The 26,127-nt window shown below is 46.7% G+C and overlaps 1 protein-coding gene across 1 annotated transcript in view; it reads right to left on the minus strand.

Moving 5' to 3' along the window:
• Window positions 1-6,113: 6,113 nt before the first annotated feature.
• The window catches only part of VSNL1 (visinin like 1), a 108,435-nt gene continuing 88,421 nt past the window's right edge, over window positions 6,114-26,127 (minus strand). Inside the window, exons 3-4 of the mRNA XM_057743730.1 lie at window positions 11,500-11,715; window positions 6,114-7,093 (exon numbers count right to left, since the gene is read on the minus strand). Of these exons, the coding sequence (XP_057599713.1) occupies window positions 6,896-7,093; window positions 11,500-11,715 (414 nt within the window). The 3' untranslated portion in view covers window positions 6,114-6,895. The remainder of the gene's footprint in view (window positions 7,094-11,499; window positions 11,716-26,127) is intronic.

Genomic DNA, 26,127 nt, shown 5'->3' on the forward strand with positions numbered 1-26,127 from the left:
CGGAAAGACGTAGGCTTAGCAGTTCCAGGCAGAGGAAATGCGTGCAAAGGCCTTAAGGTGAGAATGAACCTCATGTCCAAAAATCTCAAGATCAGAGCTTGGCGAGTGTCGGGAATGAGGTTCAGAGGCAAAGAAGTGAGATGGTTTGAGATCTTAGGCAGGTTTTCAGACCTGGTCTGGTAAGCATTTTCAAAGAATCCCTCTGGCTGCTGTGTGACTACGTTAGGATTAGAGTCGGGCAAACATGGCAGGAGGGAAGCTCTGTGGGGGCTTTTGCAGTGATCCAGGTAAGAGGTCATGGGGACTTGGACCAGAGTGGTGGGGAGACAAGTGTTCAGATTTGAAGTCCAGAGGCAGTGGGACTTGCTAATGAGAATACAGTTGACCCTTGAACAACAGGGGGTTTAGGGGCAATCAACAACCTGACTTTAATTTATAGTCGGCCTTCCATATGCGCGGTTCCTCCTGTCTGCCCTTGCGCATCCGCAGAGGGGGTAGCACTGCCTGTAGGTGGACCCGCACAGTTCAAATCCATACTGTTCAAGGGTCAGCTGTACTGTGGGGTTGTGAGAGGAATCAAGGATCCTGGCCTGGGGTCTGGGGCCCAAAAAATCTGGATGAGTGATAGTGTCATTCATAGAGCTAGGGGGGATACCGGGGTAGGAGAGAGAAATGAACGCTGGTAGGGAGATGTACGTACAGTAGCTCTGATTTGAGCAGGTGGTGGTTGAGACAACCGTTCAGTTCTCAAGTATTTGTTGAGTTAACTTTACGCTGGTAAATGTAAGAACTTGGGAAATAATAACATAAGGTAAGAGTCTGGAGATCTGTATTTCGCCTGCAAAATGTTGGGAAGAACCCAAATTGCATGCCCAAAATATTTGGAAAACTGACTCGCTTACACAAAAGGACCTGAGGGAACAGTGTGTCATTTTATTTAGAAGCTCTAATTGACTATCATTTTCTCACAAAACCCCTACACATCCGGTGTGGCAAAGCTCTCTGAAGACGTCTGTTTAAGCGTGTGTTTTACTTCCTGACGTGGTTTTCAATGGTGTGGAGGAAATAAGCATCTGGCTTCTTTAAGAAAGTAGTTCACGTTATTCATCTAGAGACTGATCCTGAATGAGGGAACAACAGGGAAGATGAAGCCTTAAAGCAATATGATTTCCTTTTAAAAATAGCTTATAGAGTTATTCAAGAAATTAAAAAAAGAAGAAATATGGAAACTTAGGACTGCTAAATGCAGAAAAAGTTCAGGCTAGAATAAAAGTAAGACACTTGGGGGCATTTTCCTTTCAGAAAAGCAGCAGGAGTTACAGAGCCAGTTAACATGGAAGTTAAAATAGCAGCTGAGTATAAGCTGGAACCGATAGAACCCAGGCCCACTTGAATGAAGAGAGGATGCCCATCGTTGGGCCTTTCTGAAGGGACCACAGGCTGGCAGGGACGCTGAGGTTCCTGAGGATACCCATTGCTGAGGTGTGTGTGTGTTTAAATGGAACTTGATTACAGAAGTTGTGTTAAACGCACTCTTCAGTTGATGGCTCACCTTCGAGTCTCTGGTCCATGCAGTACTTATTTCCTTCTACCTCCTTTCTTCATTCCCTGAGGCAGATTGTACTTTCTGAAGATGACCACAGCAAGAGATCCCTCTCGTGTTCTTCTGAAACCTTGCCTTGCAGAGTCTAATTCCCTTCTTAAACTGGACAGATTTGTATCTCACTTATAACTATTAGAATGACAGTAGAAATGTGTAGCTTCCAAGGCTAAGTCAGAAAAGGCAATGAAAAGAAATGGAAATCCTACGTTGGTTTCTAGAACACTCATGCTGGATCACTGTGCCTCAGTGGAAGCAGTCTGGCTTCCCTGAGGCTGCCACACAGTGAGGAAGCTTGAACTAGACTAGCCTGTGCAGGGAAACCACATGGAGAAGCTCTAGGGCTGCGTGAAGAGAGGTGCCCAGCCACCCTCAGCTGCTCCAACCCCCATGCCTTCCATCTCACTACAACTGCATGAGACCTCCCAAGCCAGAACTGCTCAACGGAGTCCTTTCTGACATTCTGGCCCAAACAATCATGAAAGATAATACAATAATTACTGTTTCAAGCCATTAAGTTTTGGGTGATTTGTCACATAGCATTTTGGTATCTGAAAAAAAGAGTACCCAAATAAAAATAAATCTAAAACATGGCACTGGCTGGAAGGACCTTGAGGAGGCTTAGAGTCACAAACACATGAATCCAAAGGGCCTTGAAGAAGATGCTAGTGGAAGCCTAAAGGGCCTTGGGGAGAGTGTTAGCAGGAGCTTAAGAGTTTCAAGGATATTCTTGGGGAGAGCTAAAAGAGAGGAAGATGCCATAGGAAGCAGGAGCAAAGGGGACTGTTATGTAGTGGTGGAAAGTTGGCATCGCTGATGCCACGGTAACTCGGAAAGAAAGAAATGTACCTAATAAACTGTTGATCTAGCCAAAAAGATGTGTAGGTAGAATGTAAAAAGTACCTTCTGGCTTCCCGCTGCCTATGACAAAATGTGAGAGGGGAGTGATGAACTAAAGAACAAGCAGTTACATATAAGGAGCCAGGACTATTTCTTATTCCCACACTCTTCCAGATGGCAACTGTGTTTTAGACTATGCAATGGCTTCAGAGCAAAATCAAATCCTGGGTAGAATCAAATCCTTGGTTAGGACCTCAGAAAGATCTAAGGCACTGCTCTTATATCTTTTCAGACAGACAAAAGGCCTTTCTCTAAAGGCGCGACTTTCAGGTCCTCTCCCTTGAACAACAGGCTTCTGAGAATACTAGGGGTGTTGTTCCCTAGCAGTCACACAATGAGCCCCTTCTAATGGAGTAGATTTTATAAATTGATACATAAAAAACCCATAAGAATGTTTTTTTTAAGAATTGTATCAGCTTAGACTGAAAGATACAGTACAAAATGAAAAGAAGGTTTTGTACTCCTAAATTTTATGGGCAGGCAGTAGACAAAGAAAACTACTCAGTTACAAACACAAGCTACTTTTTTTTTTTTTTTTAATCAAAAAGGCAGGCTAACTCAGGTGGTAGAAACAAGAACACAAAAGGCAGAGCCAAAAGCCATAGAGAATAACCTGCAGAAAGTAGGACTGAGCCCTAATCCAGGAACTTACAAGATGTACCTGGCTGGATTTCAGAATTGCTATGGATCAGACTGCCGTGAGCTTTCGTTTCCCGTTTTGAAAGTGTGTCTCTTGCAGTTATGCTTCGCCTGTCCGAACATTGTATGTTGTGTAAGGAGGGGAAAGGGGCAACAACTACCCATTGGGTTCACAGACCTTCGGATCAAAAAGAATGGTACTCAATGTGCTGTACCTGATGAACCACATCTGAGGAGCCTTTAGATGGCGAGATTTGGGGCCTCAAGCCTGACCCTGAAGTCATAATGGGATGAGACTTTTTGGTTGCTTGGAAGCAGGTGAATGCATTTTGTATGCGGAAGAGACATGAATTGTGGCTGCAGGGCAGACTGTGGCTGATTGTTTTCCAAAGAAGGTGGCAGCAACATCTCTCCTGTTCTTCTAGAAACTTTTCATAACCTATCAAGATATAGAGACTAATTTCTTTCTTGATTATGAACAGGTTTGTGACTTTGTTGTAACCAGCAGCGTGCTGTGGGAGTGTTACTTCATGACTACTGAGGCTAGGTCAGAAAAAGACTATGAAACTTCCAGTTTCTTTGCAGGAATACTTGTGCTGGAGACCTGAACCACCAGGTAAGTAGTATGGCTGCTCCGAGGTCTCCTTGCTGCGAGAAAGCACAAACTAGCCCATGTGGAGAAGCCCTGAGGCTGGAAAAAGAGAGGTGCCCTCTCAGCTCCCAGCTGCTCCAGGGACCTGTTTCAGCTCAAGCTACCATGTGACTGCAACTGCACAGGAGACCCCACGCCAGAATCACCCAGGTGACCTGTCTCAAATTCCAGACCCACAGAAGCCATGAGAAAAATAAAATGATAGTTTCTATCTTAAGCCATCACATATTGGGGATGCGATGTTGTGGTAGACACCCTGGAAACAATTCTAGTGTGATATTTGCTTTTATGTGCTTTTGGTGTACTTCTGTGAGAATGTATTTTTCACTTATATATACTTTATTGTGTAATAGATTTTATTGTTTCTTTTTCCCCCTTTCAGCATTTTAAAAACATGCGCATGTTGCTGTGAGTACATCAGCTTCCACCTGAAGCCTAGTATGCCACAGTGTGTGTGCACCACGTCTTATTTACCTAGTCCCCTAGTCAGGAGCCACTAGGCTGCCTCCAGTCTGCACACCAGAAGCAGAGTTGTCACGGACATCCTAGGACGAGTCCCTGTGCAGCAAGCACCCTGTGAGAGCTTCTTGGGGCAACATACCAAGGAGTGGGAATGCTGGGCCAGAGGCCATATGTACACTTATTCTAACCATACTGCTGAACTGCTCTCAGGGTCCTGCACCAGTAGACACTAGCAGAGCAGTGAGGACTAAAACAAGCAAACAACAAGATGTTCGCTTGCTGGCCCAGTTTCCACATTTTATTTATTTATTTACCAGTGAGTCTACTGAAAAGTTTGGGGGTTTTTTTGTTGCTGTTATTGTTGTTTTTGGCCGCACCACGGGGCATGAGGGATCTTAGTTCCATGCGGGATCTTGTTCTCCGACCAGGGATTGAACCCACGCCCCCTGCGGTGGAGATGCGGAGTCTTAACCGCTGGACCACCAGAGAAGTCCCTGACGGGTTTGTTTTTCATAAGTGCCCCAAATACCCACGTGGCTCACTTCCTCTACTTGGGTCTTACATCAGTGTCACCTAACCAGCCTATAGCGAAGAGCCACTGCTGCACCCCGTCACTGTCTATTCCTCTTCACCTGCTGCGCTTTTCTTCATAGTTCTTACGATCAGACATTTGTGTGTGTGGGGTTATTGTCTGCCTCCCCCCATAAGAATGGTGTTAGGTGATCAGTGAAAGTTTGCTGTGAAATCACTGCCTGGAGCTTGGCTTATCCGAGTGCCTTTCTAAGGAAACTCCCCAGCTTCTCACCCCACCCCACCCTCAGTCAGAGGAGCGAGTATTGGGAGGCACTGAACGTCTCTCCCTGCCTCCACTTTGGACTCACCAAGCACAGGGGTTAAGGGCACCAGGACACCCTATCAGCACTCGGGCCTGTTCTCTGTGGGGGCGGAAGTTTGTTCTGTCAGGGTTTCAGGTACTGTCGGTGTCCTGAGTTTGTGGGGAGGTGTGCTTGCTCCGTTTCTTGTTGAATACATGAATGGAATCGTCAGGGCCTGGTTCTGGTCTCATTTAATGATCTAAGACAGACAAAGGAAGAGTATTTAGAAAAAAAAGGCACTCCAAGAAAAGTGAATAATTTAGCACTGTGATGTCTGATATGATAACTACTAGCTACACGTGGCAAATCAAACTCAAATTAATTAAAATAAAATGAAAGATGCAGTTCGTTGGTCACACTAGCTGAACTTGAAGTGCTCAAAAGTCACACATAGCCAGGGTAGGTACAGATGCTTCCATCATCCTAGAAAGTTCTACTGGACAGCACTGTAGAAAGAAACCAGTCTCATCCAGGCTTGTTCTGAAAATGCAGACCCGCCTTTAGAGTTCTTCATGGAATCTCTCTGCCTTCCTTCCTCAAGCTTAAAAGGGTCAGAATTTTGTTCCACTGTTAAAACGAGTACACTTTTGATTTGGAAAGATGGGGTCCCCTTTCCTACTGGCATCTTTTGGAGGACATGTCTCAGTCTGCTAAATGTGTCCTCCACATAGTTGTGTAAAACACAATACATGGTTAGCACCACACTCACACTGAGAAAACATTTATTGTCATATAGTGAGTCTGTTTTGGGAATAAGCAAGTTTTATGCTTTATGGAAACTTTACATGCCATCTTAGTTGTCCCTCTTTTGAGGGCCGGGATGAAGCATTGTCAGAAAGTTGCTTTTTTCCCTTTGGCTGTTACCAAGGCTTTGAATTCCCAGGTTGTGTGTTCAAAGGTAGATTTAGTGAGTTTGTTGCTACTGACCCTTGATGATTATGAACATATGTTTCAAATTTAAAACTATGAAATAAGAACTGAGGGAAAAAGTCAAATGTTATAAATTTATTTGGGACATCTATTGCCACCTCTTTGGAAGCCTTTGAAAATTCAAGCAGAAATCAATACACGTCCATCTTTTTTTTTTACTTTCAATAAATAATATCTTTGTGTGTATGTATATATAGATAGATATATTTAATTAATGAGTCATTTAGCAGGGTTTTTAAGTTTTATACTGCATTAATTCCAACAGCTCTTTCCAGATTGATAGGATGCAAATGAGGTAAGAATTAAGGCAAACCTAAAAGGCATGCAAATGTCATACATTTATATTCACCGATAATACAAGCTCTTGTGTGTGGACCACACAGAGGAGGCAAGGGCCCCTCTGTGTGTCTGTCCAGTACTATTTTACAAGAGAATGGTGACACAGCTTATAATTCAGTTACATTACCGTGGGGGGTCTCAGTGCTACTAACATTATGTAATCAAGGAGACACGAGCATTAGCAAAACATGAACAAGAAATCATATAACTCTTTGCAGCACATTTCTGCCCAGGCTTTGGAGGAGGAAGGTTTTTTTATGAAATGATATTACACATATCACATTGTGGCAGGTTGTTTGTTAATTTATAATATACGCTTTTAAAATTCATTAGCAAATGACATTTCTCATGCACACAAGTGTTTCAAACACAAGAAGCAAGTCCATTTATAGGTAGTCCAAGCAATATTTGTGTGTGTGTGTGTGTGTGTGTGTGTTAATAGCTGCAGACTGAATGGAACATTGACACTTTTGTGCAGTCCATAGCGTTGACCTCCGCTCATTTCTGAATGTCGCACTGCAGAAGTAATACAATGGAAGGGTCGCTCTTTGCAGCTTCTTTGAATTCATCCAGTGTAATCTGGTCATCTTTGTTCTTATCCATCTTGCTGAAAATCTTGTCCACTCGCTGCTCGGGTGTGAGGCCATCCTCGTTCATTTTCATCATGATTACGGTGCCCACCATTTTGTAGATAGCCTTGGGGGACAAGAAACAGACCATAAAGTTCCCTCATGCTAGGGTAAAGAATTTAAATTTACTTCAAAGGACTCTTTAAATAGTTCTAAGTGAGAGAGTGATGTAATCAAATCTGTGCGAATCTCATGACCAATTGGATAGAGAAGAGTTTCGTGTGACTCTCAGGAGTGGAGAGGAAGGAAGAAAGGCTGAAGGAAGTGATGAGAAAGAGTAGTGGTGAGACCTAGGACAATGATTAGGGAACAGGTTCAGGGAGGAAAATGACGAGCTCAGTTTTAAACAGTCTGAGTTTGAGGTCAGATGGGAATCAACAAGCACTACTTCTTGGAGATTCAAGAAAAGATGAAGTGTGGTCCCAACTTATCAGGGACTTACAATCTGTTAAGAAAATAAGCAAGGTGGACCAGTAAAATTTAGCCCTGAAAGAAGTTAGTTTGGGGGATCTGTTCATGAGTCAAAGAACAGAGTAGGAAGATTTGGTTTTCCAGTTCAATTAACTGTGGACAATTTATTCTCAAAATGGGAATTAAAGGTAGAAATGAGTTTCTTTCTTAGGAAAGCGCCTTAAAAAAATAAATGCTCATCTACACAAAAACTTGCAGGAGAACATTCATAGCAGCTTTTTGAATAATAACCCCAAAGTGAAAATAGCACAAAGGCTCATCAACCAGTAAACAGATAAACAAAATATGCCATATCTACACAACTGAATACAGTTTTAACAACAAAAAGGAATGAAGTACTGATAAATGCTACAACATAGATAAACCTCAAAAAAAGACAGATATAAAAGGCCAAACATATATTGTATGATTCCATTTATATGAAATGTCCAGAAAGATAAATCCATAGAGACAAAGTAGAAGGGTAGTTTCCAGAGCCTGGGGGTACCAATGGGCATGAGGAATCTTATTGGGAGAATTAAAATGTTCTAATATTGGATTATGGTGATCGTTGCACACTTTGGCAAATTTCCTAAAGACCATTGCGTTGTAAACCTAAAATGGGTGAAGTTATGGTTTGTTAATTACAAAACTCAGTGAAGTTTTGAAGAATGCCAATTACAGAGAATAAACCACTAAAAAGAGTTTAATTAAACAAGTAAAATGTCTATTGAGATAAAATTGTTTTTCTTTGCTCATTTTTGTAACTAGATTGTATTGATTTATGGTAGAAAAAAATCTAAGACATTTGACTTTAAAAGAAGCAGACTACTGAAATTTCATTTGATGGACAATTGGTAGAGGGCGTCCGGATCAGCCTCGAAGCCTGAGTGGTGTGTGAGGGAAAAGCAGACATGCCTGGACTTCGAAAAAGAGACAGACCAGTCATCCACATGCAAGCTGCCGCGCTCACTCTGTGCTTTGAAGGGCGAAACGAAAAAGGCTTAAAGGAGGCAATGCGTAGCACGACCAACGCACTATTGATGAAATCACAGCAAAAAGAAATGTAAACCCAGAAAGTCCACCCTGGACCACATCGAACAACTCTAAACGTGGCCAGTCTCATTAACCATATCCAAGATGCAGCCCTGCAATTTGGATCATGAAATGACAACCAGGAAACAATGTTCCAGATGCACACTCACACTTCACACCAACCCAGGCCAAGAGCATGTCAGACTCAGAACTAAAGATGAACGTGCTCCCTGACGAATGTAAGGAATCCCTGTAGGCTGTTTGCTTCATGGGGCACTCCCAGCATGCAACAAAATACTTAGCACTGTCTTCTCTGAAAGCAGGTTACGTTATCACATGTGCTTTCCCAGGAAGAAATAAGTCTCAGGTATTCTCTTATTCAACCAAAACTTGTGGCCCCATTCAGCCTGTGCCCAACACTTCAGGGCAGACGCACTGTCCTTCACTGGGGTTACGTGACCCTTGCTGTTCTCTCCTCACACTGAGCCTCCCGCATCCCAGCACCTGCCTCACTCTGCTGTCACTGCCTGATCACTTGTGTGGACACAGGCCATCGGTCAGTGAGCTGCCCCAGAGCGGGCACTTGTGTCTCCTCACATCTGTCTCTCCGCCACCTTGCAGGGAGGCTGGCCTCTACAGAAAGGCTGACTGCAAGCTACAGGAGCCTATAAGGTGGTGGAGAATCTGGAGTGAAGTGGGCTGAGAAAGCTTCTTGGACGTGGCAAGATAACCGAGACCTTGAAGGATGAGAGGAGTTGGATTGGCCCAGAGCCCTGAAGGACATTCCAGGCAAAACGCATTCTAGAAGCAAAAGAGGCCAGCTGTGCATGTGTAAGGGTGATGAGCCCTGGATAGACAGTGAGGCTGGAGTGGACATGCAAGCCAATGAATGTCAGCTGGACCAGCTGTCAGAGATCTGAGTGTCTGTGCCTGGCACAGAGGAACTGCTCTGTAAAGACTTTTGGCCAAATGAATGAGCAGCTCCTGAAACACAGGGATGCTGTAAAGACTGTATCAGTTATTGATACCTTGGTCCTGAAAAGGTGGCTTAGCAAAAAGGAAGCTGGAGGCAGGAAAGGGTGCCAGGGTGCAGGTACAAAGGGCCAGAGCTAGTGAAGGCACTGGAGATGGAGATGGGAAGCCACACACAGAGTGAGCATGAAGGAGGACACAGCTGATCAGAAGGAAAGAAGCTGAGAGTTGAGGCAGGATGGTATTTCCAAGGGAGACAGAGCCTCGAGAGCTAGCTGCCGGTTACTGAGCATTTCCTACATGAGAGGAAGTGTGCCATGTGCTTAATCATTACCACAGATTTGGAGGGTAGGTTTTATTACTCTTATTTTTTCACTAGACGTTGAGGCTTTGGTGCTCAAAGCCCTATAGCCAGGAAGCAGCGATGCCAGGTCTGACCCTTCCTGCCATTGAGTCTTTCAGTGTACTTGGGAAGATAAGTGGGTATCAAAGGGAGAGAAGGGACTAAAGATGCAGAGAGAGGGTGAGTAAGTGGAAGGCAGGGCTCCAGAGACTGTGGCAGGAGCTAACTGCGCTGGGAGCACCCCCCGGGGAGGAGAGTGAGCAGAGCGTGGTAGGCACCTGGGGTTTGTGTCACTTGGGTTTTGGCTACTGTTTTTTTTTTAAATAAGTTTATTTGTTTATTTATTTAATTTTTTTTTATTGGCTGCATTGGGTCTGTTGCTGCACATGGGCAGCGAGTGGGGGCTACTCTTCATTGCGGTGCACGAGCTCCTCATTTTAGTGGCTTCTCTTGCTGCGAGGCACGGGCTCTAGGCGTGTGGGCTCAGTAGTTGTGGCGCATGGGCTTATTTGCTCCGCGGCATGTGGAATCTTCCTGGAGCAGGGATTGAACCCGTGTTCCCTGCACTGGCAGGTGGATTCTTAACCACTGCACCCCCAGGGAAGTCCCTTGGCTACTGTTTCTTGACATCAGCTCCTAGTTCTGATTTGGGGATCCCCCTCCCTGGATCTCAGCCCTGTAGTCTGGACGGGGCCTCACCCCCAGCTTCAGGGTGGGACACTTGACTCTTGCCTGTGGCAAGTGGTGCATTTCCTGCCTTGGATCACACTAGTGGGTGCAGAGGTGGACACACGAAAAGCCACTAATTCATTTATCAGCCACTGAGTGCCTGCCAGGCCCAGGGACGGTTCTAGGTTCTAGGGATACATCAGGGAGTGAGTGGAGTCCTCTCTTTACAGGGCTTGTGTTCTATTACAGAATGTTATTTGGGACTGCGATAAATACTGTGACAAAAAGCATATTGGTAAGGGGTTAGACAGCCCTGCAGTGGGGGCTGGACACTATTTGGGGAAGGGAGTGCAGGGAGGCAGGCCTGCCTGGAGGTGAGATAAGGGCACAGCCCTGAGGGGCCCAAGGAAGGGCCCTGGGCAGAGGGAGAGGACGTCAAGGCCCTGATGCGAGGCTGTGCATTCCAGGAAAACCAGGAAAGCCCAGGTATCTCGAGTACAGTGTGTAGGGAGGAGCGTGGAAGATTAAAGTCAGAGCAGGGGGCGGGGGTCCTGCACAGGCAACTGAGAAAGATGCTTGTTCACGTGGAATGATGGGAACCCGGGGGCCGTGGGCAGGATCCTGTGCCTGCTGTGGGGAATCATGCCTGGTTTGAGTCAGAGGGCAGCATCCAGCAGAGCAGAGCTAAACCAAGGGCTGGAGAAACTGCGTCCTGATACCCTCCTTTGCACCCACTAGGCTTATGGTTTGTGGAAGATCTCACAGTGGCTGGTTGAAATGCCGACTGACAGCCAGGGCCCAGCATCTTGGACCCGTAACATCTTCCAGTGCCGCAATTGAGCGAGGGAACAGGGATGGCAAATTCAAGGCCTGGCAGGGCTCCTGGCAGGGGAGAAAGGGAGCTGCCGTAGGCCTGTACCCCCAGGGAGCCTCTTCGCGGGGGTCTGCCTTCCATGCCCGCAGCGGTCCTGGTCCTGACCCCACCCCGGGGGCCGCCGCCTCACCTCAATGATCTCCAGCATCTCCACGCGGGTGATCTTGCCGTCACCGTCCAGGTCGTACATGTTGAAGGCCCAGTTTAGCTTCTGCTCAAAGCTGCCCCTGGAGGTAATGGACAGGGCGCAGATGAACTCTCGGAAGTCTATGGTGCCGTCCCCATTCTTATCAAAGGTTCGGAAGGCGTGTTGCGCAAACTTGGAGGCGTCTCCGTACGGGAAGAACTGCAGAGCAGAACACACAACATCAGGTGTTGGGAGGGGATGGATCAGAGGGGATTCCTGGGGCTCACAGCCCGGTCTAGCCCAGCAGCCCGGGACGGCGGACAGGCTCGTCTGCCTGGACAGGGTTTGTCCCAACGCTCAAGGCCAAGGGCTGGTGGGAGGCCATCTCCCCGTGTGTCCTCACTCCCAGGCCCCTCGATCTTTCCTGTGGGTGAGGCTGGGGACACTTTGGGGTTGGCAGGGCCTGGGTTGGGGCCACTAGGGTTGGGGCTACTAGGATTCCTCATCTGCAGCTTTGGAGGCAACCAGCCGACTTCTCTCTCGCACAGGGTGGTGCTACCTGGACGTCCACAGTCCTCTGTGTATGACAGTCCAGTTCCACTGCCTGCAGGGCCTGAGCGAGATGACCCCGACCTCCTACCGGCGGCTCCCGGTCCCCAGCCCATAACCGTCTCCCTGGGTGAGAATCCAGTGTCCGACTTCTTCTTACAGGAACTTTTTTCTTGCAGATCATTTAAGACCTACTAAAAATAGAACATGACTGGGCTTATTTCTGAGAGACACGGAGGGGTGTCTTCTCAGAGCAGATGGGGCGCTGTGGGAGACCGAGGATGGACACAGGAGGGGGAGGAGGCACAGATCCCGGAGGTGGTGAGACCCCGGAGACCGAGGCGGTGGCCCTGGCCCTGGACGCGTGTCTGTCTGTGCAGGTCACAAACACCAGGAAGCTCTGATACTTGAACTTCTGCCCCAGCAAAGCTAAAGGCCATTCTCCAGATGGAGTGCAGGAAACAAGCAAATAAACCTCACCTACCCCCCAAACAAAAACAAACCACACCACGCACTGTTTTAAAGCAGAGAAGGTAGACAAAAAAATCCAGCAAATGCAAAATCCAAAGCAGACTCCTGCGGCTGCCGCTGGCGTTCCTGTGCCTGCGTAGGTGTTGCCGCTTGCTAAGTGGGCCGGCCGGCATCACGCTGCCTCCGGGCTGCGTCCTCGTTCTCCCTGAACATCCTGACCTGGGACCTGCTGAGCCCCGCTGCCCACTCCTCCTACACCGAGAAGCACCTTGGACAATAGGCAATTTCGCTCCAGAAACAAAATAAGCATTTCAAGTCAGGAGCCAGTACAGGCGGCCCAGGGACAAGTGTGGCAGAGCCAGGAGCTGACGTCCACTTGTGTTTCAGTAGCTCCCGCTTCCAGACGCCAGGCTCTGTTCTGGTTGCTGTTGTTGTGTAAGACCACCCCTCACTTCATAGTCAGAAACAGCAGCAATCATTTTATTAACCTCAGAAAGTAAAAATGTGACAGTCTCTTCTAATCAAAGAACTTATTCTGTGATGACGAGCTTCGTGTACTCTGAACTGTTCTTTACTCGTAACACTTACGACACCAGATGTGCGTGGGTTTGGGGGGGTTTATTTTTTTTCGCTCACAACAACCAATTTTCCAACTGGCTGGACACCAACTGGGTGTCCTACAGTTCCATTCAATTCTGACCCTAACTGCCTGGAGTTACGGCAGACCCCAGAGGGTAAGGGCTCAGTCCCACAGGGCTGCCCCCACCGTAGATGTCAGTCGCAAGTCCCAGGTTGCCACCTGTACCTCTGAGAGACCTGCTATAACATCGGAGGGTTCCTGCAGCCCCATCCTCAGGTTGGATAATTTGCTAGAAGGACTCACAAAGTTCAGGAAGGCACTTTATTTACTACTACCAGTTTGTCGTAAAGGATACAACCCAACCCAACAGAGGAGATGCGTAGAGCAAGGTGTGGGGGTGGGGGTATGTGGAGCTTTCATGCCATCTCGGGTGCACTACCCTCCCAGCACCTAGATGTGTTCATCAGCCTGGAAGCTCCCCAACCCCATAGTTCAAGAGTTTTATGGAAGTTTCATCACATAGGCGTGATTGATTAAATCACTGGCCATTGGTGATTAAACTCAGTCTCCAGACCCTCTCTCCTCCCTGGAGGTCTGGGTCGGGGCTGAAAGTTCCAATTCTCTAATCTGCAGTCGTCTTTCTGGGACCAGCCCCCCCAACCCTGCCCCAATCCTGAAGCTAGGGGTTCCCCAGCCACCAGTTATCTTATTAATATACAAAAGACACTGTTATCACTCCAGAGATTCCAAGAGTCTTAGAAGCTTTTGTCCCAGGAACCCGGGGCTAAGACCAACTATATATTTCTTATTCTCTCTCAATATCACATGTGCCTTGTGCATGAGCGGTCTTCATCTCTCTCTAGGGGATTGCTGTTTGCTGATGTGTCATCTGCCTCACGTTCAGGGACCTTGGGCAACAGCCCAAGAACAGAGCAGAGTGAGCCCCCTGGTGGATTCCCAAGTCTCCTTAGAGATGTTTACCCATCAGCCTTTCTTACACGTAATGGATAATTTTTCTCCATCCGTGTAGGTTTCTGGCGGAGTAATGCTTTACCTATCTTATATCTCACAGCAGACATTTAAGTTAAGGGCTACCTGACAGTTTTATCTAAAAATAGCTGGGTACCTTAGGTCAGTATATTAAAAATTAATCAAACCTGGAAGGCCTTGAGGAAAAAAAATCGATTGTAAGTTTTGAGCTATAAAAGTTACATGTGCCTTGCCGAAGGTCTATTTACTGACTTTTATAGCCAACATGTTTACTTTGGAAGAACTGCGTGTGTGATCAAGAGCCCTCAGATGTCTGGAGGGCTTGTTTCTTTTAGAAAATTCATCCTATCATGTTCTGAGTACTTCAAGATTTTCTAATCAGGGGAATGATCCTTCTTTTGATGAAATAATTGAACTCTGGATGGATCACCACAGAGAAATGAAGCCATACTCCCTTCAATCTCTGTAGGAAGAAATCAGGGTCCTTTTTTTTTTTTTTTTTTTTTTTTTTGCCTGCTTTGGGTCTTCGTTGCCACACGCAGGCTTTCTTTAGTTGCGGTGAGCTCTGCTTTTCTTTACGGTGCTCAGGTTTCTCAGTGCGGTGACTTCTTTTGTTGCAGAACACAGGCTCTAGAGTGCAGGCTCAGTAGTGGTGGCGCACGGGCTTAGCTGCCCCATGGCATGTGGGATCTTCCCCAACCAGGGATTGAACCTGTGTTCCCTGCATTGGCAGGTGGATTCTTACCCACTGAGCCACCAGGGAAGTTCCAAAATCAGGTCTTGAACTCATATTCATTTCTCTTGGAGGAAAATAGTGCCTGAGAAGTACAAGTATTTAGGGGGTATTGTTGCTTGCATGGTATTTTGTTTTTTTTAAAATGCAATGTATTTTGCTTCACCTCCTGCCTTAAATATTGATGTGGAAATAAATTTTGGTGGTTCTAATCATCTAAATCTCTTAATGTAATAGAAAAGAAGAACTTTGAGGTTGAAATTTTTTAATATATACAAAAATATATTTCACTTATATCTTTGTGGTTCAGGTTGCTATAAAAAACGGTCACAGGCTGGGTAGCTAATAAACAATGGACATTTATCTCTTCTAGTTCTGGAGGCTAGAAGTCCAAGATCAGGGTGCCAGCATGGTTGGGTACTGGTGAGGGTCCTCTTCATCATTGCAGACTGTCAACTTCTAGCTTTGTCCTCACACGGTGGAAGGGGCAAGGGCACTCCGTGGGGTCTCTTTTATAAGGGCACTAATCCCATTCATGAGGGCTCCACCCTCATGACCTAAGCACCTCCCAAAGGCTCCCCCTCCTAATACCACCATTTTGGGTATTAAGTTTCAACATATGAATTTTGGGAACACACAACCATTCAGCCCATAGCAACTCATTTGAAAGAAAATAAATTTAGTTATGAAAATTTTCAGGAACTGTATTAGATAATCTAATGTAGTTAATCTTCAATAAATGTCCAGCCTCTCTTTTATGCCTACGTACACACACACACACACACACACACACACACACACACACACACACACACACAGAGTTTTTTTCTTTTGGCCAAAAATTTTATATCAAGTGTATCCTGTATTTCCATTAAAAGGAAAAAAAAATCCTTATCTGGGAAACAGCTGTAGATGGTCAATTAATGCCTGTTGGTGAGATTCCAGGCCCCCAGCCAGGAATCCTTCTGACCCTAGAGGCTGTGTGGTGTGGTTCCTGGAGGCATTCTTTGGGGTCTGGCACCAGTGGGCAGCCTGTCCTCCCAAGAGTACCCAAGAGAAGGCTCTTCTTTGAAGAGCAGGGTTTGGGAGTGGAGCAGGGTCTGCTCCAGGTTCTGGCCAGCAGAGCCCTAGGCTTAATTCTGGGGATGTCAGTGAACTGGCCTGTCCCCCAGGCTCCTGGGTTGGGGGTGATGGGTGGCCAGGCCAATGCAGGGAGGCAGTCTTCCCAGGATTCCCTACAGCCTGCTTTCTCAGGTCCTTTCCTTTCCCCTGTGCAGCCCACAGCCCTTTTGCTCCAACACTTGGGGGCTCAGAGCCTAGTAACAGAAGGTGGGGCCAGGAAGTAGCCCCTCCGTCCCTGGTGAATTTTGGCCCTGCTGATGAGACCCTGACCTCAAGGCCACACAGTGATCTGTTCCTGTCCTACCACAGGAACAATCCTGTGCTCTGGTTACGTTCTGAGGAAATGGGCTCTAGAGGCTGCCGGCCTCAGGTGGGAACAGGACCCAGCTACCAAGTGTAGCATGATGTCTGTAGGAAAATGTCACTCTAGTGCTGAAAACCAATTCACAGGTGAATTTTAAGGGCCTGCCCTGTTTCTAACTTGGGGCAGGATCACCTGTTTGTGGAAGCCAGGTGGAACTACCCACGAATCATAAGTGCCCCAAGCTTTCCTGTCTCTTTGCCCACGTGGCTCCCTCTGTCTGTCGGACCATCGCCTACTGCTCAGTCCTACCTCCTCCCATCACCTGCAGCACAGCCTGGATGCCACCTCCCTCCGGGGCCCTTCTCTGCATCCTGACATTGACCCCTCTCTCCTTGTATCCCAGTTATCTTTGTACAGGGGGCTTTCCTCTGCTGGACCACACGTTCCTGGCTTCCACGTTCCCTGAGCAATCTCTGTTAACCGAGTGAGGGAGCCTCTGCTTGCAGGAAACGGGGAAAGCCTGCAGTGGGAGGTTCCTCTGAAGATGAGAACCTTGGAAGTGAGGACAAAAGAGCCGAGAAAAGGCCAACCCCACGAGGCCTCCTGGTTCTGCCGTACTCCAGCCCACACTTGGGCCAAGACTTGTAGAGAATAAGGACCCCACAGCCCCTCCTGCCCAGAGAGAGCAAAGGGAACCAGGCTTTCTAGCTGGGCCCCAGGGACAGGGCTTCTCAGCAGATTTGCAGGGGAGACCTGGCGTGGCAGAGGGCCGGTGTCCTCCTGCTGACTGATGAGCAGGACAAGGGTGCACCTGTCCCATGGCCCCTGGCTGATTTCTGGGAGTTTCTGTGATAATTCTTCTGGGCTGCACATCTTTCCTGTTGACTCTCCCCAGGATCCTGGAAATGAGGGCTGTCAGCTGTACTGCCATCAGTTGTGGGGAGCTGGGGCAAAGCAGGGCTGCACCCACTGCCGCCTCTTCCTGGAGGGGGTGGAGGGAGAGGTCTCCAGGCAAGGGCCCTGCGGCTCAAGACTTCTCTGCTTCTCCCCACATCCCATCTCCCCGTCCACTTTCCACTGGGAGGATCCATAGAGGTACCCCCGCTCTCCCTTCCACCTTGGTCAGAGCCCCATTGCCTCACACTGACGCTGGCCACAGTCTCCTGACTCCTCCCGTCTCAGGCCTTCTCCAGGTCCGACACCCAGGCCATACAATGCTTCCTACAATGTGGCTCCAACTGTGTCATTTCTCTTCATAGGAACAGTCAGTGGAATCAAGTGCAAGCTCCTTTGCTTGCCATTCAAGGGCTTCCATACCCTTGAGCCAACTTGTGCTGTAAACATCGCATGTCCTACTTCCCTCTGCTCTGGAGCTCGGAGCTCAGAGGCTCCGCTGGCATCTGCTGAGTTCAGACTTCTCTCGTTCCTCTGCTTTGTTCCCTCTGAGCCTCGACTACCTTCCTAGTGTCACCAAACCTGCCCTTTGCTCTCATACTTCCCAGCCCTTCCCTTTCTCACCAATGTCACCTTGGCCAATCAAGAAATCCCACCTTTTCTTTATGTCCAGCTCAAATGCTCCACCTCCCTGCAACCTTCGTGACTGGACGGAATCTCTCCCTCTTATTGGTTTGTGCATCACGTATTTCTAGATGAATATTTCCATAGCCTCTGCTTTAGACCATAGTAAGTTCTAGTCCTGTCTGTGTCCCTCCTGGCCTGTGAGTTCTGTTTGGGCAGAAATGAGCAGTTCTGCTTATTTCTGCTCTCCCACACCTCTTTGCTTTGGACCTTCTAGGGAGAAGCTCCATAAATTCTCGGTGAGCACAGGGTCCGTGGTCTCGTGTCTGTCATGTTGTTGTATTTTCTGTTGTGTCACTTCTTTTAGCAGCTCACTTTCATCTGTGAAACGGGAACTCTGCATTAACTAAATGCATTCATGCTCCCCTGCGGGAAGAGAAGGGTTTTCACTACAGCTGAATGGTAATGAAAATTCCTCATTACAATGTCAACTCTCCTATCCCCAGAATTCCCTATCCCCCTTCACTGCTTTATTTTTTCTCCAAAAAGCTGACTACCATACAATATATTTCAATTACTTATTCATTGTCTTTTCCATCCATGAGAAATGTAAACTCCATGAGAACAGAGAGCCTTGGCTGCTCTGCTATTTTGTTCCCTGCCTAATCCACACATAGTAGGTACTCAACAATGACTTAGTGAATGAAGGAGTGAATTAATTCCCTTCTCACGCTGTCCTGTAATAGGGAAGAACAACTCTGACTCCATATTGGATCTGTTTCTTTTACTTTAACCTTCGTATTCTATTGCTTTAGCTATAAGTTAAGAATGTTGCCTATAGCTCAAGACTCTGACCTTTAAGGGTATAACACTTTTCCACTCATATAAAGATAAGAAGTTGCAGAACAGAGAATAATGTCTTGCTGGAGGCTTACAGGAACATCATGACCTGATCTACCTGGACAGCTGCAAGAACAAAGGATTCTGACACCAAGAAGTTTCCAACAACCAAACACACCCTTCCCCTTTTAGTATAAAAGAAGCCTGAATTCTAACTTGGAGAAGATGGTTCTTTGGGACACTAGTCTCAATCTGCTGGCTTTCCAAATTAAGTCACTATTCCTTGCCCCAACAACTCATTTCTCGATTTGTTTGCCTGTTGTGTGGTGAGCAGAATGAGCTTGGACTTGGCAACAGTCCTTCCTAAGGAAGTACTGCATAGTCTTATGATCAGTTACACCTTCAGCATCTCCTAGAATCCTCAAGGCAACCCAAGGGGATGGTTTGGTTCTCTGTAACTTTTGCTTAGTAACAGAGAAGCAGGGTTTTAGGACAGAGGTTTAACACCATCTGTCATTCCTATTTATTTAAGGGATTATTTATTTAATATCTATTGTTGAACTGTGACTCCCCAGGACAAAACCTATTTGCTCACCATTGTATTCACAACACATAGCACACAGGTCCTGTAGACAGTAGGTGCTAACTACTACCTCGTCAGTGTCAGTTGAAAGGTAATCAGGTGACAAAACACCGCTGCTGAAAACAGCTACCACCAATGGGACATTTATTATAACCTAGCCAGCTCTGTCCAATAGAACTTCTTGTGGTGATGGCAATATTCTATAAGCCACACTGTCCAAAATGACAGCCACTGGCTATATAGGTCAACCACTGTATCAAGTGCTGGGAATAAAATAGAAAAAAGACAGCATTGAGGACAGTGGGGAAGTAACCCTTGAAATGTTACTGGAGTACCTGAAGAACCGAATGTTTTATTATCATTTAACTTACATATCACTTTCTTAAAAAAAAAAAATTTTTTTTTGGCCACACTGCATGGCATGCGGGATCTTAGAGCCCTGACCAGGGATAGAACCCAAGCCCCCTGCAGTGGAAGCACTGAGTCTTAACCACTGGACCACTAGGGAAGTCTCTACATATTATTAATACTTTCAATAACCACTCATGACAAGGGGGCTTCTGTATTGACTAGTATGTTCTATGCTATCTCATTAGCTTTCACAATATTCCTGCCAAGCAGGTATCCTCAGCTCCATTTCATGGTCAAGGAAACGCAGACTCAAAAAGGTCCAGCAAACTCTTCAGTTCTCCTCCCACTGTGTCAATCTGTTGCCGTTTTGCAGAGGAGCAGTAAGAACTGCTCACGCTCTACCGAGTTGGCCCAGTGTGTCCACATCTGTGGATTCAACCCACTGCAGATTGAAATTTGAAATTTGACCCGTGGTTGGTTGAATCCATAGATGTGGGGCCCGTAGCTACGAATGGCTGACTCTACTAGGCCAGTTTATATAAGGGTTTTGAGCATCTGCAGATTTTGGTATTGGTGGAGGTCCTGGAACCAATACCCATGGATGCTGAGGGACCACTAAGTACAAAACAGAAGGTAGAAAGTGAAAAGTTTTCATCTTCCTCATCATTTGTTGGATCACTTTCATGATTTTCACGCTGCACTGGAACGGGCTCACTTCTAATACTTCTAATGCGTGTTATTTCATTTAATCCTTATAACAAAACTTGCCATCGTAAATTCGTTGTTGTGGGGCAAGGAAACAAGCTGAAAGGTCAAGGCTTTTGCCCATGGTGCCTGGCTGGCTATGGGAGAGGCAGGTTTGAGTGCAGATCTGTCTGGTCATTTCTGCTACATCTTTCTGTTTCTATTACTCAAGTATTAGCTGAGGAAATAAACCTAAATCCGCATCTGATGAAACAAACGAATTTGCTGCATTATGTAATTCTTAGCATCCATCACCGCCAATGCGTGACATCCACGGCTTTGTGTATTTATCGCCACCTCCTGGTAGGTTGTATGAACTACATGGAAATTACAAAAACGCCACTGGGATATTTTTTCATGATTCATTTACTCTTTTAACTCAACAAACATTTATTGAGCAGTTTCTGTGTGTCAATCACTGTGTGAGGTGCTGAATAAAACAGAAAAAACACAAAGAATGTTAAGGATAGTGGGGGAAATAGACACTAATCAATCTACTACGTAAGTATAAATTGTGCTCTGATACAAGTGTATGATCTTATGAGTTCGAAGCTTAACAAAAATTTGGTGTGCAGTCCCTTTCCCACTTAATATGCAAGCGGCTGACGACTCATTGCTCTTCATCATAGTTTAGGAAAGGTCCGACTCCAAAATTTTCGATGATTATACAAGCCTAGACTGTATCCCACTGTACCCCACACCCTTACCAGGAACTGATCAATATGCAGGAGAGGAAAACCCCAGAAAATGCTCGTGGACTTTGCCTCTCCTCAGGGAGACAATGGGAGAATGTGGACAAATTAACCTGCCTATTGCAAAGCCACAGCAGAGGTTTTCCTTACAGTGAGCCAAAGCCCCGTGTTTCCATCTTTTCAATAATCTATCTGTCCAGTTGTGAATATTAAAGGGTTTGTTTCCTTAAGAGGTGGTGAATGACCCCAGACACTTCATGCTGAATATGCATCTGCACCCCCGAGCCCCACCACCCGCAGTGCAGCACAGGTGGCTGCATTAAGAAATGGCCTCCAAACACTGTGCTTCCATCTCCCATTACAGCCCTCTGCACCATCTTGCTGAGTATAGCACATCCTTCTAAAAGTTGTACTAAGTTCTGAGAAAACATTGTAACATTCCCCATGAGAATCCTTCCCCCTCTCCCAGAGTCACTGGTGCCTGCCTCCATTTGACTGAGGATGCAGGTCTGCTAGAAGGTCTCTGCCCAACCTTCAGGCAGGGGGCGGTTTTCACAAGCATGGCCTTGGCCCACCGTGACAGCTGACATGCTGTGTCAGGAGGCAGTGGCAGCAAGAGTGCCAGGGAGGACGGTCTCTTTCCAGCTCCCGGCTGATGCTGGGCAGTCCTCAGAATAGATTTCTGCCCATCAGTCTGCCTGAAATAGAGCTCATGATGGGATCAAAGAACAGAAGAGTATTCTGGGACCTCTCTGCTGCTCACTGTCATGGAGAGGTCTGCCATCCAACCCCTCACAAGACACAGTCCCTTTTAAAATGTCCTCACTCGGGTCAATTCTGTTTTCCTTTGTTCTCAAATTGTCTGGCTTATGAACCCACCAACAGAATCCCCTCCCCAGGGGTGGGGTGGTGATAGGGAAGAACAAATCTGGCTCCATATTGGATCTGTTTCTTCTACTTTAACCTTTCGATTCTATTGCTTCTGCTACAAGTTAATCACGAAAGGGATGTAGTCCATAGCTTAAAGTACACATCATGGCCTCCCTCCGGGAACCCTGCCTCCCATGCCTGAGCCTTAAGCTAAAATAACTTGGTTTAGCTCACAGGAAACATCCTCACTAGGCCCTCCTGTGATTGGATGCAAGGAAAAAGAAATTAACACATCCCCTCTGGAGTCTGGTCTGGCTGGACCCAGGAAATAGTTGCAACAACTTATCAACTTTTTTACTTTACTTCCTCACGGTCCCCTCTTTGTTCTATAAAAAAAAACTAGCATCAAACTGGGCAAAACGGTTCTTTGGGAGACTAGTCTGCCATCTTCTCGGTCTGCTGGCTTTCCAAATAACGTCACTATTCCTTGTGCCAGCAATTCATCTCTCGATTTGTTTGCCTGTCGTACAGCGAGCAGCACGAGCTTGGGACTCGGTAACAGAGTCAATTCCCCTCTCCTCTGCTGGAATGAGCCAGAGGCCTCCTTTGGGTAGCCTGGCTCAGTACCGCCTCTCTAACCGGCCCTGCTACTAGAATAGCTGTTATCTTTTCATGAGCGCCTGTACGGAATGAGGCCCGAGGCAGGACAGGTCCTTCTCATGTGCTGCCTCAGCTGGTCCTTAACATGTTTAGGACTTAAGGGCTGTCATTCTGCATTATGTAACTGGCATAAGGTCTTATCACCAAGGGGATGGGCAGGCTGGGGTCAAACCCAGCTCTGTCTGTGGACACTGCCTCTCCTGTACCTGCCGAGTCTGCCTGGCCTTTGGCACCAACATGCAGCTGCAACCCACTTCCTGCACCAGGATCTGGAAAGGCTCTGTCCGCCTCACCCATCCCTCTGCTTCTTCCTCCCCACACACTCCTCCTGCCTTGCACTGTGTTCACAGGAGCATCAATCCTGGTCCTCAAGGCTGGACCAGGCCACGGCAGGCCCACAGAGGGCAGGCACTCATGATTAGGGACAAAGAGGGCAAACCCCTGCCCCTCATAGGGAATATCCCCCCCTCTCCAGGCAGCAGAAAGGGCTGGGCCCAGGGCACGGGGGTGAGGACTGTGCCCCTAGCTCTGGGGCAGGTGCTGCTGTGAAGGGCGAGGTGCCAACCACGCCGAGTCTGAGGAATGCAGTCAGCCTCCTGGACCTTGGCTGCGGCACAGCTCGGCGCTGATACCCCGTCTTCCTCCCAGGGCTGCAGGCGTGTGGTGTCCTTGAGAGAAAGCAGGATCCGCCTCAGGCTCACGAGAGGCGGAGGGGAGATGTGAACTCAGTTCTGTCTCGTTCTGTGATGTTGACTAAGTCAGTTAATCCATCTGAGCCTCAGTTTCCTCATCCACAAAACAGGACAATAATACTTAATACCTGTTATGTAGAATTGTTTTGAGACGTCCTGGGGGTGGCACATGGAGAAGACCTCTGAGGTTGCAAGGGAGTCGGAGGCCACCTCCTCCCCTCCGTTTCCCCTTCAAGGCTGCTATGATGCATCCTGTCCCCTGATGCTCACAGAAGGCACCTGGATGAGCAGGTTGTTAGTGGCGGGTCTTGGCAGACGTGCCTTGAGCTGCTGGTCAAGCTGGGGCCCTTGAGGATGAACTTGGTATTTGGTTTTGGCTTTAGGCTTATCACGCTCACAAAGCCTCATGAGTCCAGAGGGAACTTTTCACACCTAAGTTTGCTCGTGTCCACTTCCCATAACCACCAATAGCATCTAATTGTTCTCAGGACAAGGAACAAAATGATCTGCAAGCCTCCATGTCCAGTTTCTGGTCCACTCCTCTGGGCTTCTTTCACCACCTGGGACCTTGCTGGGCTCTCTGCCACAGTTGCAGGGCATTTGCCATGTTTTTCTCTTGGTCTAGAATGTTCCTTTTCTGCCGGAGCCCAGTTCATGCCTGTACCTTCTTCAGACCTTGCTTCAGTCTTCACGTTCTCAGAAAGCCTTCTCTGAGCCAAGGTTGGACACCCCTACTGTCCCCAATTCCACACATGCACATCACCAAATCTCACCCTTGGTAACATTTATCATCATTGTGAAAAAATGTTCCTGGCGTTGTTTGATGAAGGCCTGTGTCCCCTAGTGGACTACAAGCTAACTGGAGGCAGGTAATGGCCTGGTATTACCCATCACCGTGATCCCTGGTGCCTTGTACAGGGCCAGGCACACAGGAGGTGTTGGATGAACATGTGACTCAGCACAGCAGGTGTTTTCAAGCCTGAGGAGACAGCAGCAAATCCACCCAATGACCAATAAAAGGCTTGAAATGTGTTCCGAAGGTTGTCAAGTCAGCTCTGCTAAAGAAGGCTCTCCATTTGGCCTTAAAGCTTGTCATTCCCATCATTACTTTAGCTGGTGATTCACGAGGGTGTGAATCACCCTGAGAGCAGCACATGCACTCGGTCAGGTGGACGGGAAAAGGAGATGTTTCCCCTTAATTGGAAATGGTGAAGCCAAAAACGGTTTTCTGCCGAAGAGTTCATTCAACAGATACTCGCAGAAGCCAGGTTGGTGCCAGGCTTCTATGCCAAGCTCCATGTGGGTGGGAAGGAGGGTGAGAAAGGGCAGTGAGGAAAATATAAGACCCGGTGCCTGTCCTCAAGCAGATGTAACAAATCAAAGGTAGATGCAGCCCAAAATGTGAGCTGCCTTCCACGTGTGGGCTCTCTGGAAGGAGATTAAAGACATAGCCACCCTACTCTGTCTCCATACAGGTCACCCAGATCCTGAGGTCACTTCACAGAGCTGCCCCTTCACTTGTCCTCTGAGTGACAATATCTGTTTTCTACAGTCACGGGTCCCTCAGGACTCCAGTGTTTAGCACAAGACAACCACTATTAGTTCGTGGTTCTTGTATAACTGCATCTATTTGAGAAGAAAATTAGTCCCGAGCTAAATTTGTAGAGCAGGGGTTTTGCCCCTTGGGTCAGGGAAGCAATTTTCATTTATGTCCTTGACATAATATAGGTCTTTCTGTATGCATACTGCCCAAAGAAGGTCATAAACTCCCAGAGAAATTCTGTTATTTTCTAATAGAAAACAAGACACAAGCAGTAGAAATCCAGACTCCTAATTTTCAGGTCTCCCTCACTTTAGAATTCTCACCATGAGAAAAGCCAAAATTGCCTCTTCTTTAAGGGAAAGATTTACTATGCTTTGGTCTTTATTGTATCCTCACTGGTTTTAGCTTAGGATCTGCTTTATAAATGTTTAGAGTGGATAAAGGAAGCAACTCGTTGCAGAGAAGCAGATGCTGGGTTGTGATAGGGTGTCTAGTTGTGACTAAACTCAAGCCACTCTGGACTTCTACTTCCCTGGATATAAAATGAGGGGGAAAATCAGATAAGCTTCAAAATTCCTTTTAGCTATCATATTTTATTTATTTTTCTGATTCCAGAAGAAAAATCTTTAAAAGAAGAGGAAAAAAGAAAATAATGAATTTGGCAAATGGGTGATAGTTTTATGATTTTGGATTTGTTGTTAACTGAAGCACCTGCTGCCTCCTTGTGTTGGTTTGTCCTAATTACAGGTTCAAACTTTGAAGGGTGAATATATCTATAAGTATATCCATATCTAAATCTACATCTATATCTGTATTGGTACCTACATCTTTCTATGTATCTTTATCTCTATGGCATATCTCTATCTTTATTTCTATCTCTACATATTTACCTCTATATCTGGGCTATATCTCTATAACATATCTGTCTATATTTCTATCTATATATCTTTATCTCTATGACTTTTCAATCTGTCATCTATCTCTTTATATCTTTATCCCTATTTCTAGCTCTTTTTCATACCTCTATCTCCATCTGTGTATCTACTGGAAGTGTCACCAACACCGAGGGATAACCACTGGTTACTCAGACTTTAATAAGAAACTCTCTCTACTTCCGCCCAATACCCAATTTGTATTACAAAGTGGATCAATGACATCTTGATTTGGGACAGGGGGTTTCCTCCAGTACTCCGCTTGTTGATTAATGTTGAGCCACCTGTATAAATCAGTCTATTGTTAGCATTACCATGAAAAAGGAGGTCAACAATAAATTACACAACAGTAGTAAATTGTCATGAGTTTCCATTTAAAGCCAGTCTGCTAGATTAGAAAGAAGACTGTTTTGTCCATTTAAAAAGGAACTCATCTTTGAAACTAAGGAAGGGCTGA

The sequence above is a fragment of the Hippopotamus amphibius genome, chromosome 7 (genome assembly GCF_030028045.1).
Source record: "Hippopotamus amphibius kiboko isolate mHipAmp2 chromosome 7, mHipAmp2.hap2, whole genome shotgun sequence".
Taxonomy (NCBI): Eukaryota; Metazoa; Chordata; class Mammalia; order Artiodactyla; family Hippopotamidae; genus Hippopotamus; species Hippopotamus amphibius.